At 31.6% G+C, this 19,243-nt stretch overlaps 1 protein-coding gene across 1 annotated transcript; it reads left to right on the forward strand.

Moving 5' to 3' along the window:
• Nucleotides 1-78: 78 nt before the first annotated feature.
• On the forward strand, nt 79-17,363 carry LOC132721761 (conserved oligomeric Golgi complex subunit 5-like). The gene is made up of 22 exons (XM_060706135.1): nt 79-204; nt 1,357-1,496; nt 2,069-2,126; nt 2,568-2,622; nt 3,519-3,588; nt 4,033-4,153; nt 5,072-5,202; nt 6,102-6,270; nt 7,047-7,159; nt 7,732-7,809; nt 8,369-8,453; nt 8,764-8,965; nt 9,477-9,638; nt 10,279-10,378; nt 10,739-10,849; nt 11,530-11,592; nt 12,477-12,580; nt 13,199-13,327; nt 14,079-14,264; nt 15,320-15,446; nt 16,248-16,327; nt 17,156-17,363. Exons 1-22 carry the CDS (start codon nt 168-170, stop codon nt 17,268-17,270), a joined length of 2,436 nt encoding a protein of 811 aa, XP_060562118.1. The 5' UTR covers nt 79-167; the 3' UTR covers nt 17,271-17,363.
• The last annotated feature ends 1,880 nt before the right edge of the window (nt 17,364-19,243 follow it).

Here is a 19,243-nt window from a genome sequence, read left to right on the forward strand (position 1 = left end):
GTTTTCTTTAAAAAATGCACAAAAACAAATATGAACAATTATACAACAATTAGTTTACTAATAAAATGCTACTTACTGTTAAGTTTAACACATTTGTTGGGAGCATTATCTTTATTTCGAGAATTATTGGAACGAAAGCTCTCAAACGTGTAACGGAAGTAAACAAAATGGAAGAGGATTTGCTGTCAAAACTGGAAAAAGATGGTAAATTGACATTGTTTTCCAATATTTCACTTGTTTGCACTTTGATGAAAGTAAAATAATGTAATATCCAGTTGTTAGCATTGTTCTTTCTTTAAATAACTCACGTAGTCTTTTGTTATATACGTTAAACCATCAAAAGTAGAGTAGAAATCGGATACTTAATTATCCAAAAATAATTGCATGATGCTATACTTTAATACTTCAATGACAATGCGCATCAAAAGCTTTATGACACAGATGTTAAGATGCAATAATTTTATATGTTTGCTTTCGCATTTTAATTTGGTTATTAAGTAAATTATGTTAATAATAAGACATCAACTTTGCTGCAGCTCCTTTGCTGAATGTGTTACAATGTCCTTAAGCAGTTATTGCTGTTCATGACAGCTATTTTGGTACACATTATTTTGTGGGCTGTAGAGTATAATTAGCAAGTCATACTGGTGCGGACACGTGCATCAATAGATCAACCGCATTTTCTAAACAGCTGACCCTGATTTCAGCTGTCAAAATTCTGATACAGTCTCAATTCAGGACTATTAAATAATTAAGGAACACTTTACTTCAACAAGGAATGAAGTGATGATTACACAATGTCAGTGCCTGATGAATTAAACATTTGCATTTTTGTATATGTAGGGGTGTACTCTTAGCAGTAATACTATATTGTTGTTAGGATCATTGGTGATTTGCAGATCTATAAAAAATCTAATGGCCTACATTTTAGTAGGTACATATAGGACATATTTGGCCAATTTAACGATGTACTTTTTCTGACACAAAGGCTTATTTAGCTAAAACTTGTCATTTACTTGCTTGTTATTTATTTATTATTTAAAGCAGTACACCTACAGACTCATGCTAATTGTCATGAAAATTTTAAAAATGTATTAAAAAAATAAGATATTGCCAAAAGGAGAGAAAGTTATTCACACATTGCATGTTCAGACCAAATGATTTACCAATTAAAGGTCAAAATTTGCAAAAATAGCCCTTAATACTGCATAAGCAGCATTGGTCATGCAATAGAAATTAAAATATGGTGATGAATACATCAAAATCAGTCATTTATTGCATGTAACATATCAGGTAAATGACTTGAATTTTATGTCACATGTTGGTAGATGTGTAAAACATAATTGGATATTTTAGATATGTTCAGGCAGTTTTTGGAGGAGAGTTTTGATGTTAAAGCACACGCAAACCAGGCAATACAGCGGCGTGCCATCACTGATCAACTCTCCAAACTTGCTGAAGGTATCGGTTTACTTGACAAGGAAATCCACTCACAGGTACAATACTCTGTTGATTTGTTCTACACAAGCTTGTCAGTATTTGAAATTATTTGCTGAAACTTGTACTTTTATTTTTTTAGATCTGAAATTCTTAAATACATGTACATGTACTTTATTGCTGAATTGGAAGCAAAATTGATTTTATGTCATTTATGCACTATATTTAAATATAAATACTTTTTTAATGCATGTAGGTGGAAATACAGATTCCTTGAGTAAACTATGACATGTATGATATAGTAAGCAACACATGCCTTAAGTTAACCATTGCTCAATGGAAACTAGCTGGGTTAGTGAAATTGACTTTGGTCTGCATTGACATAGGAAGATTTTTTAATAAAAATGAAAATCACTGAAACTACTTGTCAAATAAATTATTTGATAAATAGTTTCAGTGATTTAAGTATAGAAATAATTTAATCATGCAGCCAACAGAAATATCTTTGTTAGCATGCATGGGTTGCAAGGTTAGTCAGGATCTATTCTTGTGGCTAAGATCTTATATATTCATGGCTAGTACTTATATAATAATGGGTTCAATAACAAGTTTTTATACTATTTAACTTCAGATTGTTGCCCATCATGAAGATTTGTTGTCCCAGGCCACTGGAGTAGAGACTTTAGAAGGTAAAGGAGAAATTTTATTGTAAAAATACATTCATTTCTGATAAAATGTTATGACTAGTAAAAACAAATAAAAAACATGTCATGAAATTTTATCTTAAACCTTTTTTTTCACAGTTTTAAAAAAGATCTGAAAGACCCTGCTTCTCTTTTTTTTCTTCCCATATACTTAGCAAAATTTACTCCATTGTTGCTAGTCAGTCACTTGCAAAGAAATCGTAAATCACTATTTAGTGAAAATCAATTAAGTGAACTGACTGCATAGATACAAATAAAAATGTGTTGAAATCATCTTTAAAATATTCAAAGAGTTTGTCAGGTTATAAAGTTATAAACCTTTATGTGATACATACATGTATTAAGCGATAATATATAGGTGATTCATATGTGATATATGTGTGATTCATATGTGATATATATGTGATTCATATGTGATGATTACAGGTGTTCTTCAAATGATGCAGACCAGAATACAGTCATTGCTGTCTGCCATGGACAGGTAAAATTATTATAAAAACTTTGAATTATATACAGTAAATCATATTTATTAAAGTTTATCACCTAGTAAATTGATTAATATGTACAATCTATAATATAACTTGTAACATACTGAATGCTAACTATATATATTTACTATTTTAATATATATTTCTACTTTTAATTTTGACACATTTTTGGTTTGTTAGTGGTTTATGCTAGCCTGAATCGTTAAATTTGTTTGCTTGACAATATTTTTAATCCTTTCCACTCTAAATATCTAAAATGGACCAATCTACCTTTCAATCTGGACAATACCATTTATCATTTTTAGGGAAAATTTCACAATATTTACTGACTGAATTGCAAACAGTGTAGACCTTGAGCAGAAAGCACGACTGATCTCAGTCTGCACTGGTAATACCTGTTGCCGCTATAACTAAAAGTTATAATAAAATCGTAACATGAATCTGGAGATGTGCTAGCTGCTTTATAGTGCGCAACTTCTACATCTACTTCATTCTATAGATATTCGTAATAGAAATTCAAATTGTGTTTTGTGTATGTCAAAATAGTACTGTTACTTTGATGCTATGATTCAGTATTTGAAGAAAATACAAAAAGAATACTTCTTTATTATTTGCTACTTTATAATTATAACATTTGTAAAGCTTTGTCATGTTGCAAAATCTCAAATGTTCCTGAGTCTGCTACATATTCACGGCAACATATTCTGCTCTTGCGACTTACGTCATCTGATCATGGTTTGCACTGTTTGCTATTTTGTCAATATGGACTTATTTTGGAATTTTACATAAAAATGAAGAATGGTCTCATCCAGATTAAAAGATGGACAAGTTTATTAAAGATATTTAGCGTGGTTAGGGTCAAATTATCAGAGGTTTATTTAATTCACAGGATCAGAAGTAAAGTAACAGAACCTTATACCAAGATTTTTACAAGGACTGTCCAACTTAGAAATCTTCAGGTAAGATTAAGTGAACAGTTAACTTGACATAAATTTCTTAGCTGGTATACAACTGTAGTGCTAAATTAATTTAAACAAAAAAAAAAAAAAATATTTTACCGAGGTGTAAAACAATTACTTCTCTAAAAGAAAATCTTATATAAGTAATTTTTTTTTTTTTTTGAGAAGTAACATTGTAAAAAGATCATATAAACATAAAACAACTAATTGTTCTAGTAATATTGCATGATGATATAAACTAGAAGTCAAGTCAAATCTTTCAAGGCATGTTAAAAAAAAATTATTACATGTAATCATCAGAGCAACAGGCAACTATAAAAAAATTCTGAATTTTTCATAACCATATAACTATTAAGTCAAGGTGTATTTATAGATATATTTAGGTTTGACTGTATAACAAAGGTAGACAATGGTTGTGTTATAGAATTCTACATATAATTTCAGGAAGCATGTGATTTGTTACGGCGGATTATTCGAATCATTTACCTGAGTAAACGTTTACAGAGCCAGTTACAAGGTGGAGCAAGGGAGATAACTAAAGCTGCACAAAGTTTAAATGAACTAGGTATGACCTTTATACTCTACATTTGTATACATCTTCAATTATTTTACAATAGAAGAAACTTAAACATTATATGTTTCTTTTCTATAGTTTAAAACTGCTATGTATATAATTAAAGAAATTATGAAGAAAAGTTGGAAGATAGAAATATAACATTTCTGCAAGTTCCTTAGAATTTTTTTTCTATTTTACTATATTATATTGTAACCTCTGCAGAGCAACCCCCTTTGGGAAACAAATATTTGGTTGTTACTGAGAGGTGTTTGCTGTAGAGAGGTTGAATTTGTACTTTTGGAAAATTGATGTCCTTTGTAGAGAGGTTATTGCCTAAAAGAGTGCCGTTCTGCAGACCTCACTTGGATCCTTGTTATTGTTAAATAATAGCTGTATTTTGTTTTCATGTTTATAAAAATAGTTGTTTTTAGATGTCTTAAATACAATGTAAAATACATAAGGAACATGCATTTTATGAATTTAATTTAAATTTATCATAAATCTACAACAAATGCTGTATTTGAAGAAAATATTGATAATTTGTCTTTTTGTAGATATAGAATAAACATGCTTTGATTTCACATAAAATAGATATGTTATGTTTTAAATCCTACACACTGTAAGTGGATACACTATGAATATATAGTGTCATGAAAAGAACGCAGTTATTTTAAGAAAGGACCAGTTTTATTTAACCAGTAATAAGGGACTTAGATTCTCATATATAGTTTGAACGTTCTTTTATTTAAAAAAGACATATTCATTACGAATTTTATAGATTTAGATATTTTTCTGCAATGAAAATATTTTAACTCAAAGATGAGCACAGGATATATTTGAGTTTTTACCACAAATCAGATTTAAAACAATTACCGCAACACTGAAAAAAAAGAAACAAATGGTTAATGTATTGTTTTATAATGACAGATTATATATGTGAAGGAGTTGACTTGACGGGGGTAGAGATTATAGAGCAGGATAGGAGATTTGTTAAACAAGCTCGACAACAGGTCGAATCTCAGGCTCTCAAAATGTTAGAACAAGGCATGGAAACACAGGTCAGTCTCAACACTGTTCTTTGAATAATTAGAATAATAGGAATTTTCCTCACCCTCACGGGAACAGGTCCTGATCTGCCTGTTTGAGAATCTTTAGCCTGATTTTTTTTTAAGAAAAAAAAACATTGTAGAGGTATTGTTACAGTAATGCAATGTTCCAGTTGCAGTCCGCAAACTTTAACCTTGTTCATAACTTTTTAAGGGGCTGATTAGTACACAAAATACTATTTTGAGATAAAATTTCAGGGATAACAATACAAAGACAAAAATAATTGGATCAAAATAAGAAACAATTTTAGGATCAAAACTAATATTTGGAACAAATGTAAAAAGCCCTTATCATGTAAAGTAATCATCAATTTATTCTAAAATTTCATAAATATGCTATGTCAAGTCCACTTTTATCAAGTTAATGTTGAATATTATGTGCACAAACAGGTGGAGAATATTCTAGTTAATAATTTTAATGCTGATCCTTAAAACTAGTTAAAGGGCCTGGGCAAATCCATAAAATAAATTAAGTATGGTAGTGAATGCTTAATATTTATATGTAGATATTAAATATTTTTTGGTTAGGGGTGTCCATGGTCGAGTGATTAAGGTCATTGACTTTAAAACACTTACGGCTTCTATGGGTTTGAATCAAGACAGGGACTTTGTATTCTTTTATGAGAGGAAGCCATCCAACTAGCTTACGGCATGTTAGTAGTTCTACATAGGTTCCCATTTCTGCCAGCAATAATGCACGGAAGGGCACCCGAGGTCTTCCTCCACCAGTAAAGCTGAAATGTCGCCATATAACTTCTACTGTGTTGGTGTGGCTTAAAACCAATGAAAAAAACACTGTTTTGTCATATATTTATTGTTGTATCACAGTATTAATGTTTTAATCTTTACAGAATCAAGCCCAAGTAGCCACATCTTTACAAGTGTTCCATAATCTAGGATGTCTAAGGGAGATTGTAGATAAAGTAGTTAACTTGTGTAGAGATAATCTAGAAGCTGATATCAGAACTTGTCTAGATGTCACCTCACTGTCTAAACAACAAACAGGCCCTCAAGGAAAAGGTATGTCTACAATTGTCTTAGTATTCTTACGATAGAAGTGTTCTTACACAATGGCTTTCAAGTTCTTTTGAAGTCACGAAAAAGTTTTCTCGGATTTGTACAGAACAAAAACCACAAATGTTTATTAATCAAAGTGGTCTAGATAGTAAGTTGGTCTTACGGAAGGTTTCTTCTTAGGAAAAAGATATGAATTCTGAGTGCATTGTTGTAGAATAATGCACCGTTCGAGTTCAAATTTGAGGAATATTATCATAGACCTGGGTGATTAATTACAAAGCATTTGAACACAAAATCGTGCATTATTCTACTATAATGCAAGAAAAATTAATGTCTATTTCCATTCTAACATGCTAATTAAGAAGAGAATTGATAAAAATATGTTTCACTATATTGAGCATAGAAGTAATTTTTGTGATGTAATTTGGTTTATTGATGTCATATCTGATGTCATGTGACATGTAAGCATTCCTTTTTTATGCTGTGCATATATCCTGTAGTAATTCACTTGACTGCCCTATCTGTTTGATAGGAGAATACTGTGAAGCATGTTGGAATGTATTTTAAATTAGCAGTTCAATGATATAATAAAAGTCATTTGTATCTCTTAAGATATATCAGATGTATTTCCTGACAAGATAAGTCTTTGATGACTGTAATAGTTAATACCTCAGCTGTTATAATAATATCTACTATATTTTATGATATATTTTCAGCTGGCCTTATTAGGGCCTCAATGCAAATGATAATATGTACTATATTTTATGATATATTTTCAGCTGGACCAGGTAGGGCCTCCATGCCTGTTACAGGTAACACTGCAGCTCTCAGAGCCACCCTGTGGACAAACATGGAGAAACTCATGGATAGTATTTACTCATCTTGTGCACAGGTAAAATCACAAAGTTGTATATCCTGTTTCACTTATTTATTTACTTGTTCAATCTTCAAAAAGGACCATAGCTTCACATGTAAATCTGTATACTAGTTTGAACAAATATCTACTGATTTCATCATTTATTAATAAATTGGGGCTTTTCTTCAAGAGGGTGAATATATAACCGAAAAGGGATGGGAAAAAATTACCTTAAATAGCCAGTTCTGCCCATAAAATGTTGTAGTGGATTTTACCTTTCTACCAGGTCATAATGAACCCCTTGATATCAAGTGTTTTCAAATACTTTTGTTTATGTTTATTATATACATGTTAATCACTCTATGTGTAAAATATGAAATAAATAAATAGCATTTGAAATTAATTTATGTAAGGTCTTATAAAAGTAAGAATAAGCGAGAGATAGGGTGACTCAACTGTGGGGCATTTCCAAATTTTATAAACATGCATATGATTCTGGTGCCTTTTGTGATAAAAAAACACCTTGGTGAAACAGTCAAAGTCAATAGTGACTTTTGTGTTATTATCAATTATAATGGGGGGAAAAACATGAATGGTTTTTGTTGCAGGTACAACATTTACAAAAAGTTTTGATCAAGAAAAGGGACCCAGTCACACATGTGTGTTTTATAGAGGAACTTAAGCAGGTATAGTTATTTTATATACTTCAAACCACTTACACCTAACCATTTTGGGTTCGAATCTTGCCATGGATTCTTTAATGTAAGGATGCTATCCAACTAGCTTACAGAAGGTTGGTGGTTCTAGTCAAGTGACTGCTTCATGGGGCATATCCAAATGTAAAGCTAGAAAATCACCATATCACCATTACAGTATTGATGTAAATTTTTACGAATAAAAAGTAAAAATAGGTTTTATATACACAGTAACCTATTGTTAGGTTTAAGGCCCATGAAGCCTAAAAATAAAAATATTTTCATTTTTAAAAATCCCTATACTTTAAAGTTATCAACACAGAACTTTTTAATTTAGAACTTTTTGTCAAAAGTATTTTCTTTTAACAGACAACTGGCACTGCATGTGGTGTTAATGTTACAAATGGATGTCACTGTTTTCGTCTGTACTACAGTGTAACACAGATGACTGACAAAAACAGTTAAATGTGGGGGCATCTTTGTCTTATAGACACATATTTTGGAGATCTAAAAAAGTATTACTGGTTTATTTTGTTGCTGTTTTATCTAGCAAGAAGGCAGTGTACAGATTATGGCAGATTTCTGGACTGAGATAACCAAGATGTTAAAAAACAAGCTCAAATCTGCATCAGATTGTAAGTGTTTTTGTAGTTTCCATCTCTTAATTGATGTTTAATTAAGTGATTGTTAATTATCTAATTCCTGCTGGTGGAAACTGCATCTACTCACACAACCAGTATAGATAGACGTGCAGTTTGATCCTGATCTGCACTATTCACTATTCAGTCAGTATTTATTTTGAAATTTTCCCTTAAAATGATGAATGGTTATGTCCAGATTGAAAGATGGAAGAGTCCATTTAAGATATTTGGTGTGATAAGGGTTAAACTCAATGTAGTCTTTGCTTGTTTGAAATGATATTGATTGTACCGCTTTATTTCACAGCATCATCCTTCCTTAAGCAAGCATTTGAAGGGGAATACCCTAAACTTCTACGTTTATACAATGATTTATGGAAACGTCTGCAGCAGTTCAGCCTCGCTGTGGAAACTGGGTCGTTGTCCCTGGCAACAGATAGCATGACAGCAGGGGAGATAATGGAGGAAGATATTTTTTCACAGAGCAGTAAGAGTGACAAGCAAAATAGGTAGTGTTATGTTTTCTCAAGATAAAATTGAAAAATTAGTATACTAAATGAATTACAATATGTAAAAAAGAAGTGGAAATTTATCTCTTTTTTTTCATGTAAATGGATTTTTAAACCCCCACTGCTCTTGGGTGCTGGCATATAGATTTACCCTGACAAAACAGTGGAACATGGGGGACATCTGTGACTTATTGATACTTTTCTTGTTTTCTTCAGATTTGATTTTTCAAGTATTTAAAAACATATTTTTGCAGTTATTGAAAAATAGTAATCAAAAATATTAAATTAATTATGAATATATCTTTGCATAATAGTCAGATTTTAATGGAACGATTATGTTTTTCTGATTCATTTTGCACAGATTATAACCAGAGACTTATTTAAAAACCTGTCGGTAACGGTTTACAATCAAAGTATACTCTATAGGTGTCCACCTTAACTGAAAAATTCACATTTAGATAAAAAAAAAAAAGTAACATTTTTTAGCAAAATATTTTTGTGCAAATTTTAGCTCAGAGATGGCATTACGGGAGACCCTGGCTAATTTTGAGACAGCTTACCTGTCAAGGTCGTTGTCAAGGTTATTTGATCCAATCAACTTGGCATTTAGTACAGCATCCTTCAATCCACCAACAGTTGAGGAAATTGACAGCATTGTAAAAACTATTTCAAGGTAGAGTCTAAGGTTACTTATTATGTCATATTGAATACAAACAGCTTCACTGAATACAAAACAGCTTCACTTAATACAAAACAGCTTAAAAATGGTTTATAACAGAAATTTGATGTATGGGAAACACAAGATTTTTCAAAAAATTTAACAAGGCCCTTACAGCTAAATTTACTTCTATAACAGTCTATTTATAGTTCCAGTTTCATCATTGATTTTCTACGATGCTTCAGTATTTTAGAGACATAAAAAATCTGTAGGTAATGTTAGGAAGCTTTACCTGTTGCCAATTTTAACCATTCAAAATATTTTGTTCATTTTCTAAAGTAAGCCTGAATGCATTTAAACATTGTTCATTTTTTAGTCATTTTGTACAATTAGAAATGATTATTTTCCAAAAAAAAGAGTGAGCAAATGATTTGAAATTAGACCTGTATCAAATGGTTTACAAATGATGGAAAATTATTTTTCAGTTACAATATGTCACAAAAAACCTCAGTGGAGTCCCTTTAATTCATAATTTTTCATCATCCTTGTATATAGATAATATTAATTCCAAAATATTAATTCCAAGATTATCCATGACGATGTAACAAATGTACAATATTACATATGATCACTGTGAGTATGTTGTATATTTTAGTGAATTAAATGTAGCAAGTGTAGACATGAGGTTGTGTATAACAGTCGCCAAGAATGTAGCTAAAACAGTGAAGATGTATTGTGTAAAAAGTGAACAGTTGGTATGTATTTGTACTTCTGTAGTTTTCTTGTAATAAGGACAATATTCAGACTTTTAAATATGAAAAAGATTTCAATGGGCTTTTACTTAAACTTAAAATTGTATTTTTGTGCTGTTCCTAGCCCGATTTGAGTGAAAAGCATTTGGTCAATTTTTAAGAATAAACATTCTGGAAAAACTGAGTGAGCAAATGATCTGACATTGTTCTCGACCTACATCAAATGGAAAAATTAATCTCGAAAAATTATTTCAAGTCCCATCATGTAAAAAAACCTCAGTGGAGTTCCTTTAATACAGATGGGTTTAACATTTGAAACTTCAAAGGAAATAAAATATATTTCAAAACTTCTTATGACTTCAGGTGTGTACAGATGGCGAGGCTAGTCAGGTGATAGGTCCCCCCACACAGGGACAGACTCGTAATGCAGCTGTGGTCAACACCTTGTATCAACTACATCTGGCTGTGTCAAATGTAAGTCTGTACTTTACCTTCAATTATATATAGTTGAGTGTTGAGTGTAGGTTTGACTCAATAGGGGCATCAGTGGCCAAGTTGTGAATGTCTTGTGCAAATCAAATGCCTCTCACCTCCCTTGGTTCAAGCCACACAAGCGTTTTCAGATTCTTTCATGTTAGAAAGCTATCCAGCTAGCTTACAAAATGTTAGTAGTTCTACTCTGATGCCAGTTTGTGCCTGAAATAGCGCACAGAAGGGCACCTGAGGTCTTCCTCACCCAGTTTTATCCATGCCTTAAAAAAAAATTTGAGATGACTATAACTTCAAATTACCAAAAAATGTTTAAAACATCCAAGTAAATTTAATATATCTGCCAAAGAGATTAGACAATTAGAAGTAATGTATTGTCTTAAACTTTAATCGTAAAAATTTCATAGGATGTTTATCCCATATCATACACTAAATGAATGGAATTTATATATACAAATCTGTTTATATAATTGTTTTTGCAGGTAAGGATAACCATATATTGCCAATTCAGTCATTTATGTCAACATAATTTATGTAACTCCTTTACAAAGTGCTAAGTTTCAGTAATCATACAAAGTTGATATGGAAAATGATACAGTATGAACATGTTGTATTGAACACATGGTATTGTATTTTCAAATTAATTTTATGTTGGTATATTACAGGTTGTGAACAGTTTAGAACATTACCCAGATGAAGCTAAATCAAGTATTACAGAATCATTACAGGTAAGTTTTCTGATATCATACATGCATTAGAAGGGGCGTCCATGTCCAAATAGTTAAGGTTATTGACCTCAAACCAGTTGCCTCTCACCATAGGTTCAAGCTGCACCAGTTTCTTCTGATTCCTAATGTGAGAAAGCTAACTTTCTACCTTACAGAATGTTGATGTTTCTACTCAGATGCCCATATGTGCCTGAAATAATGTACAGCGGGGAACCTAAGGTCTTCCTCCACCAGTAAGGTGGGAAGTCACCATATACTGTGTTGATGTGGCATAAAACCTTACAAAAGAAATCATTTTAGACCATTTGTAAATTTTAGAAGTAAAGAATGGGTAGGAAGAGCAAGATGTCTAGGCCCCCACTCCTAACAGAGGGAGGGGGTGCATTTAGATTTAATTTCGACCAATCGTTAAGCTGTCCTGCAGTCATATTGTGTCCATCTTTAGAATGATAAAACTTAGATTATATTTAATGGTACCTTAATAAAAAATCATATCATTTAAATGATGCTGTTGTTGGAAGTTTTCACTTTGGATCACGACAGGGAATCACATTTAATTTACCAGAGCGCATACCCCATCATATCCTATCGTTCCTTGAAGGGCTGTCAAGAGGTTAACCAGTAATAAATGCCTTCACTTTTGCAAGGAACTGATATTATCTGTACATGCCAGAGCAGAGGTACAGTGTGAATGACCATAGAAAGAATTTCATAAACAATCACAATGAAAGTGACCGGCACCATCTGGGAATGAAACCCGGATGGCCCGATTCACAGTCAAAAGCTCTACATATTGAGCTAACAGGATGGTTTATTCAAACAGTATGGTATTGTAATTAAATTTTATATTGATACAGTGATTTTACAATGTTTTTTATATACAGAATATAGTGATGTTGATGACGAGCTCTGTACGACCCCTCATGTCGTCTATATGTGACGCTTTGGAGGCCATTACACTCACCATGCATCAAGAAGATTTCTCGGGGTAAATATTCAAGTTAAATATTACCTCATACCACTGTCATTAATATTAGTATTATGTTCTTAAAAGATACAGTTTGTCATGAAATTTTGACAGTAAACTCTGGTTTTTGTGAATATAATGTGCAAACTTTCTAATGAGTTTGTTGTTTGTCTTTTTTGTAAGTAATAACTAAAGTAGTACAATAAATTTTAGTAGTTTACTTTCAAAATATGTATAAATGTTTTTTATTAACAAATTGTGAACTATTTGTCATTACTTACAGTATAACTAAACATGGTACAACAAAATTGAATAGTTTAGTTTCAACATATTTATACATTTATTATCATGCAAATTTTGATAAAAAATTTGAAAATCTTATTTGAATTGGGCTTGAACAAATCAGTCCTGATGGCATATGAAGAAAACATGGTTGTAACTTTAGTAGAGTTTAAAGCCTCTATCCCTGGTTTGAGAGGGAGACGCCTTTACCGTGAGGTCACCTCTTATTGTAAAATTTACTGTAGGTCTGCACATTGAATCAGTTTAAAAAAGTTTGATTCAAGTCATTAGTTTATCATAGTCTTAAAACTCTCTGTGCTGATTCATTGGCTAATATATGAAATGATCTGTTTACAGACCAGCACCCGCGGAGACAGAGACAGAGGCTCCATGTTCACTATATATGAGAGAGTTACAAGGATTTGTGGCAAGATGTCAGTCAGACTACCTATCACAGTTCACATGCCAAGATTTTATCATGGAATGGTAAATTTTTTATATTACTAATTCCTGCTGATAGTAAGTTGTGATATTAAACTTGAGAATTTATCAGATTATCTCAGTCTTAAAAGAGGAAAATGAAGTGCAAGGAAACTATCCAACTAGCATACAGGAGGCTCATGGTTCTACTCATGCACTTACTTTTGCCTAAAAAATACATCAAGATGAACAATAACAACATATTTATTTGATAATAAGGCCACCAGTCTTTATGTCCCCCATTTAACATCATCTTATATACATGTACAAATAATATGGTTTATATAGATATTACGTATTGTTGTATCACCTGAAATTGAGTCAAACAGAATTCCTTAAGAACGCCAAAAACAGCGAAATTGAAGATGTTACAGGCTCGTTTGATTTAGCACCGACCTAAGCAGAATCGTACATTTAATCATGAAAATGAAAGAATTAATACTTCTTCCTCCACTTATCAATTGTACCATATGAACTTGACAGTGTATATTTTGTCTTAAAGTGTTAGAAGGTTTAAATTACACTGAAACTTATAAGATTTAATTTAAGTACTACAAAACATTTACAGGCAGCTTGCTGTGTAGTCCCACAAATCAAGTTAAGATATATTTGGAAAATTTTGCAATTCTAAAATCATTCTGCAAGTGGATTCAGGTTGACAATTTTAATTTTAACTATGGAAAAAATAAGCCATTATATTTATCACAAGTTGATAAAATTGAATGAATTTCAGAGAGCTATTTTTTTCTAATTATAGCATTCAGCCTATCTGCAGTAGATGTATAGATCTATTTGTGAGACACGCCTGTCTGATACGCCCTCTAGGTGAAGGTGGAAAGTTACGGCTAGCTGCAGACTTTGCTCAAATGGAACTTGCAATCTCCCCATTCTGTAAGAGAGTCTCTGATCTTGGTAAACCATACAGACTTCTTAGATCTTTCAGGTAAATATATTGATACTTATTATTTTATATCATACACATTTTATGTGATAATTAAGTGTGTATCATTATATTTAAAAAATGCAATGTATACAAATACAATTTACAAGGCAGAATGAATGTATGAAAACATTGCCAAAAGTAGCCGGAAGAATGGTTACATCTTGAAAGGGATTTTCCCCAGCTACAGATTGAAGGGGATTTTTCTCAGCTGCAGACTGGTTACAAGTTGAAAGGGATTTTTCACAGCTGTAGACTGGTTACATGTTGAAGGGCATTTTCCCCAGCTGCAGACTGGTTACATGTTGAAAGGGATTTTTCCTAGCTACAGACTGGTTACAAGTTGAAAGTTTTTTTCCCAGCTACGTGTTCATCATAAACCCCCTAGACAACCTATTATTCCTTTTAAACCTAACTGTATGAAAAGAAAGTTTTGGAGGGCTGTCTTACTTAAGATAGCTTAGGATCTAGTTTAGTTTTAGCACCCCCATTATTCAAGGAATCCATTTAGATATTGCTTTGAAACTTATTGTACTTGTTAATTACCATCATTTTAACATGCATGCAAGAGTACATTATTCTTGCCAGGGATTTTAACAGTTTTCCCATTTATAGCTTGTCAGTTTGGAGGCAAAAGTCAAGCTATTATTATAGTGCAAAAATAATGTAGCCCATCACACATATATTTTTTTTAAGTTATCCATATGAAACTTGGAATGCTTGCTTATCATAACAAGGCACAGTAGTTTGACAAGGGGCATCATTCTTGAATCTATATTATTGAAGTGATGCCCCTTGATAACAAAGAAGATTTGAAAAAAAAAGGTTATTAATAGTTAGTGCCCTTCACACCGCATGTGGTTCTCTTGTTTTAAAGTAGTCTTTATGAAGATGCTTGGATAGAATATTGGATTATGTAAAAAAAAAATAAATAACCATAAATTCTACAAGTTACAGTTTATTTAATGATGAAATAAAAATGCTATTTCTGTAAGTCAGATCTACAGTTCATTTAAAAAGGAAAAAAATGCTATTTGTGTTTATGTTTTTTATTTTAGACCACTATTATTCCAGACAGTTGAACATATTAGTGAAAGTCCAGCTCTAGGTGAAATTATACCTTATAGTGTATTATTACACTTCATGTTTGCACGAGCTCCTATGGACATAAAATCACCACATGTTGTAAGTACATTTGTATATTAAAACCATCTCATTATCAAATATATTATTGGCCGGGTTGCACTGGTGCAAACCTGGGTTATAGTATGGTGAATGTCGGGCGGCTGGCCGGGAAAATATTTTCGCAACGTTTTTCTCAGCAACTACTTATCACAGCCTCTTGATATTTGGCATAAAGCATTGACACATGGTCCCATACCGTGGGATGCGATTTCAGGTCTGTAGCTCATCCACTTCCTGTTTACCCCGTTTTATGACGGACGGTATATACACATCATATCTTGGCAGATTGTCTACCTAACAGGCTTTCCTGGATAACTGACCGATATTTATTTCCAATTTCTCTGCAAGTGACCAATTATTAATACCACATAACTTACTTAAAGATTTGAACAGTTTATTTTTATCTTTTGTTTGTTGCATTACATATTATGTTGGTGCAAAATCATATTAGCATTAACCTTCAAAATTCAGGGCATTTTACCACAAATTGGTATTTATTAACATATTTTTAATTTGGGCATTTGCAAATTAATTAGGAAATTTTACCACTAATTTTGCATTTGCATATTAATTAGGAAATTTTGCCAAAAACTTGTTATTAATTAATTTATTTTTCTAAGTTGGGCATTTGTATATTGATTAGGAAATTTTAACAGATATTTGTTATTAACAAATCTAGGCTTTTAGGCAATTGTGTATTACAAACACATCTTGTTTTACAATAATTGCTACCAATACACTGCCCTATAGTTTATAAGTAAAATAATCAATCATTAACAAACATTATTTTGTTTATTTCAGACTGCAGATTGGTCATTAAGTCGTTATTCCCAGTGGTTAGATGATCATCCTTCTGAGAAAGATAGGCTGACACTCATTAAGTAAGAATCTTATATACAGTAACATGGGTTATAAGAACTGACTATAGTAATTTCAGTTTATGTCATGGCTCTTCCAGATCTGAACATATTTTAACAAGTCAAAGTGGAGTATAAGATTGTTTGATTTAAAGTCATGCCAGCAAAAAAAAAAGTTCTTAAGAATGATAATTAGTCACAAAAAAATTTGCAGATAAGATTGTCAAGTTTCTGGCAAAGGAGCTAGTTGTTGGAAAAATATTTTGAACTGAATGTTATAAAGATCAGTGATGGCTTTGTAAAATTTACATCTCTCCTAATTGATAATATAAATTATATCATCCCTGATAAGAGAATAAATTGAGAAATGCTTGTCCTGAATTTTGTGACCTTTTGTCAGGTTGTCTCAAAGGAATATTTTGTTGACAATTAGATACCTTTTTGTCTCTATTCAGGATTATGCTTATGAGTATGTATGTGGGTCTTTGTATTGGTAATTTCTCAAATAATGACTTCACGCTTGCGTGTTACCAAAAATGTACTCCAAAATGTTGAAAGAACACAAGAGCCGATTTATGTTAATAATTTTTTGATGTGACATAGGTTGATATGAACCAGTTGGACTTTAAATATAAAAATATTAGGAGATTGCTGAAATAGTTGTTAACAATGTAATGTTGTACAATAGTGACTTGGACTTTATCAGTGAGAAGTTACGATGGTCTATATTAACAACTACAACAAAGCAGGAAGTACTTACAAATATTTTCAATGCTTTCAATAATAAAGCCTTTATTTTCATCTTTGCAAGTTGTATCTGTTTTAAACAATCATTCCTTTGTTTTATTTCAGGGGGTCTTTGGAAGCTTACGTCCAGCAGGTGAGATCCAGGCAAGGGAAGGAGTTTGCTTCAATATATCCCATCATGCTCAAAGTTCTACAGACTGGTCTACAACAATCAACTTGAGGGATAGCATTTATTGGAAAAATCATTGAAACCAGTCAATTGGTTGTAAATTTTGAGGGATTATTATATTAGACTGTGATAGTGCTATTAATTTATAAAATAAATGGATAATTCACTTAGTAATTTTGAGAAAATGTGATCAAGATTCTGTCAGAAAATCTTTTAAAGGGTTCCAAGATCTGTTCTTCATATATTTTGCACTATGCTAAATTTTGTTTTACAAACACAACTTGCTACAAGTATGGAATTGTGCATCTGTGCAATTAGCTGTTCAGTCAGTACATGTTTTGAAAGATGATTTTGGTCAGATCAACAGGACAATTCCATTTAAGGTAGTACATCCCTAATGGTCACTATAAGGAACTGTAAAATTGACAACATAGGACAGTTATATGCCTAAAATGTCACCTGTATGCAAAATTTAAACAAAATTTACCGTGTGGTTTATGAGTTATGGACATTTTTCTTAACTTAAACTTTGCCATTAGAAGGGTGTTTTTCAGAAATGAGGAAACTCTAAATAATCTATAATATCATCATTATGAAAAATGTTTTTCCTATTGCTCATTGTTAAGAAACAAATAATGACATTTTAGGTAACAAATTAAACAAGCAAAATTATTGTTTTTAAAAAACGAAATGTTTTTAAATATGTATAAAAATGTAACCCTACCCCACCCACTTTTAACACTTAATTCACCTTTTCCATGTGTAAAAAGCCTTATTTAAAATATTCCTAAAATTTTCCACAATGAGGGGCTGTTTTCAAAGTTTGCCTAAATTTTTTTAAATGTATATTGGTTGGTCTTGCAAAATATAAAATACTTTTACCGTGTAGTTTTTATTTTATTAACCTTTGAAAATATATGGTATCAAATTTGCTATTAAATTTGGCATTATTTAGTAAAAAAGTACCTACAAAAATTATATTATTAAAATGAAACACTTTTTTCTTCCATTAGGGATCTGGGAGATTAATAAAATATGTTAAAAAGAAAAAAAAAGAAAGAAAAAAAGTTGCCCCTTATGGGGTTCGAACCCACGCCCCTCAGTTTCAATACACTTTACAGTGATTCTAGCCTATTTCAAAGTGGAGATAGTGCATTAGGGGTGTACTACCTTAAGATATTTAGCTTGGTAAATTTAAATGGACTTAATTTTTAGCAATATAGTGTTGTTAAGCTTCTAGCCTGACATTATGATCACCATAGGCATGCACAGGGTTAAAAGAGTATGCCCCAAACATGTCCACATGCCTTCTTCTGAACATATTGTTACAAATGGAATGTAAGATTGCAAGTTTAAAGCCATTTAGCAAGCCATCAAGTTCTTGCCTGTTGTAATGATTGTTGTTGCCATTATTGTGGAGAAGATTGTTGGTGTCTGGTAAAAAAAAGTCACACTGAATATCATAGCCTGTCATTAACTTACTTAACTCAAAGAGAAAGTGTCAAATTTGTAATTCAAGGGATGCTGGTTTGATTTTTGGACAAGGCTAAAATTCTGTGAAAAAGTTATATTAGGTCAGTTGTCTCTAACTGTTGGTTCATATGGGATAAGTCGTCAGTCACTTAAAGAGAAATTGGAAATTACTGGTTACTTATCCAGTCAAGCAGGTTAGATGGATTGACCACCAAAGTGTAAAATGGAATCAAAGCCGATATCTATTGTTCTGAATTCAAAGCATTGGTTTTTTGGATGAAGGCTTTACCATAATTATTTACATTGTATCTACATTTGTTGTTACTTTATGACAGTTATATTGAGGGACTATTTTATGAGGGATTTATTAATGATAAATGCTTTGTTATTGATAGATATTCTTTATTTATATATATATTTTTTCTCATTATTGCATAAAATGTACATGTATTATAAAAGTGTCATACACATGAATAAAATAATGAAAGATGACTAAATGGTATGTTTAAATTTGATTACTACTGCATTGTTAACAAACAGTGTAACAAGCT

Source organism: Ruditapes philippinarum, unplaced genomic scaffold (genome assembly GCF_026571515.1).
Source record: "Ruditapes philippinarum isolate M1 unplaced genomic scaffold, ASM2657151v2 ctg1407_1_1_1_1, whole genome shotgun sequence".
Classification (NCBI taxonomy): Eukaryota; Metazoa; Mollusca; class Bivalvia; order Venerida; family Veneridae; genus Ruditapes; species Ruditapes philippinarum.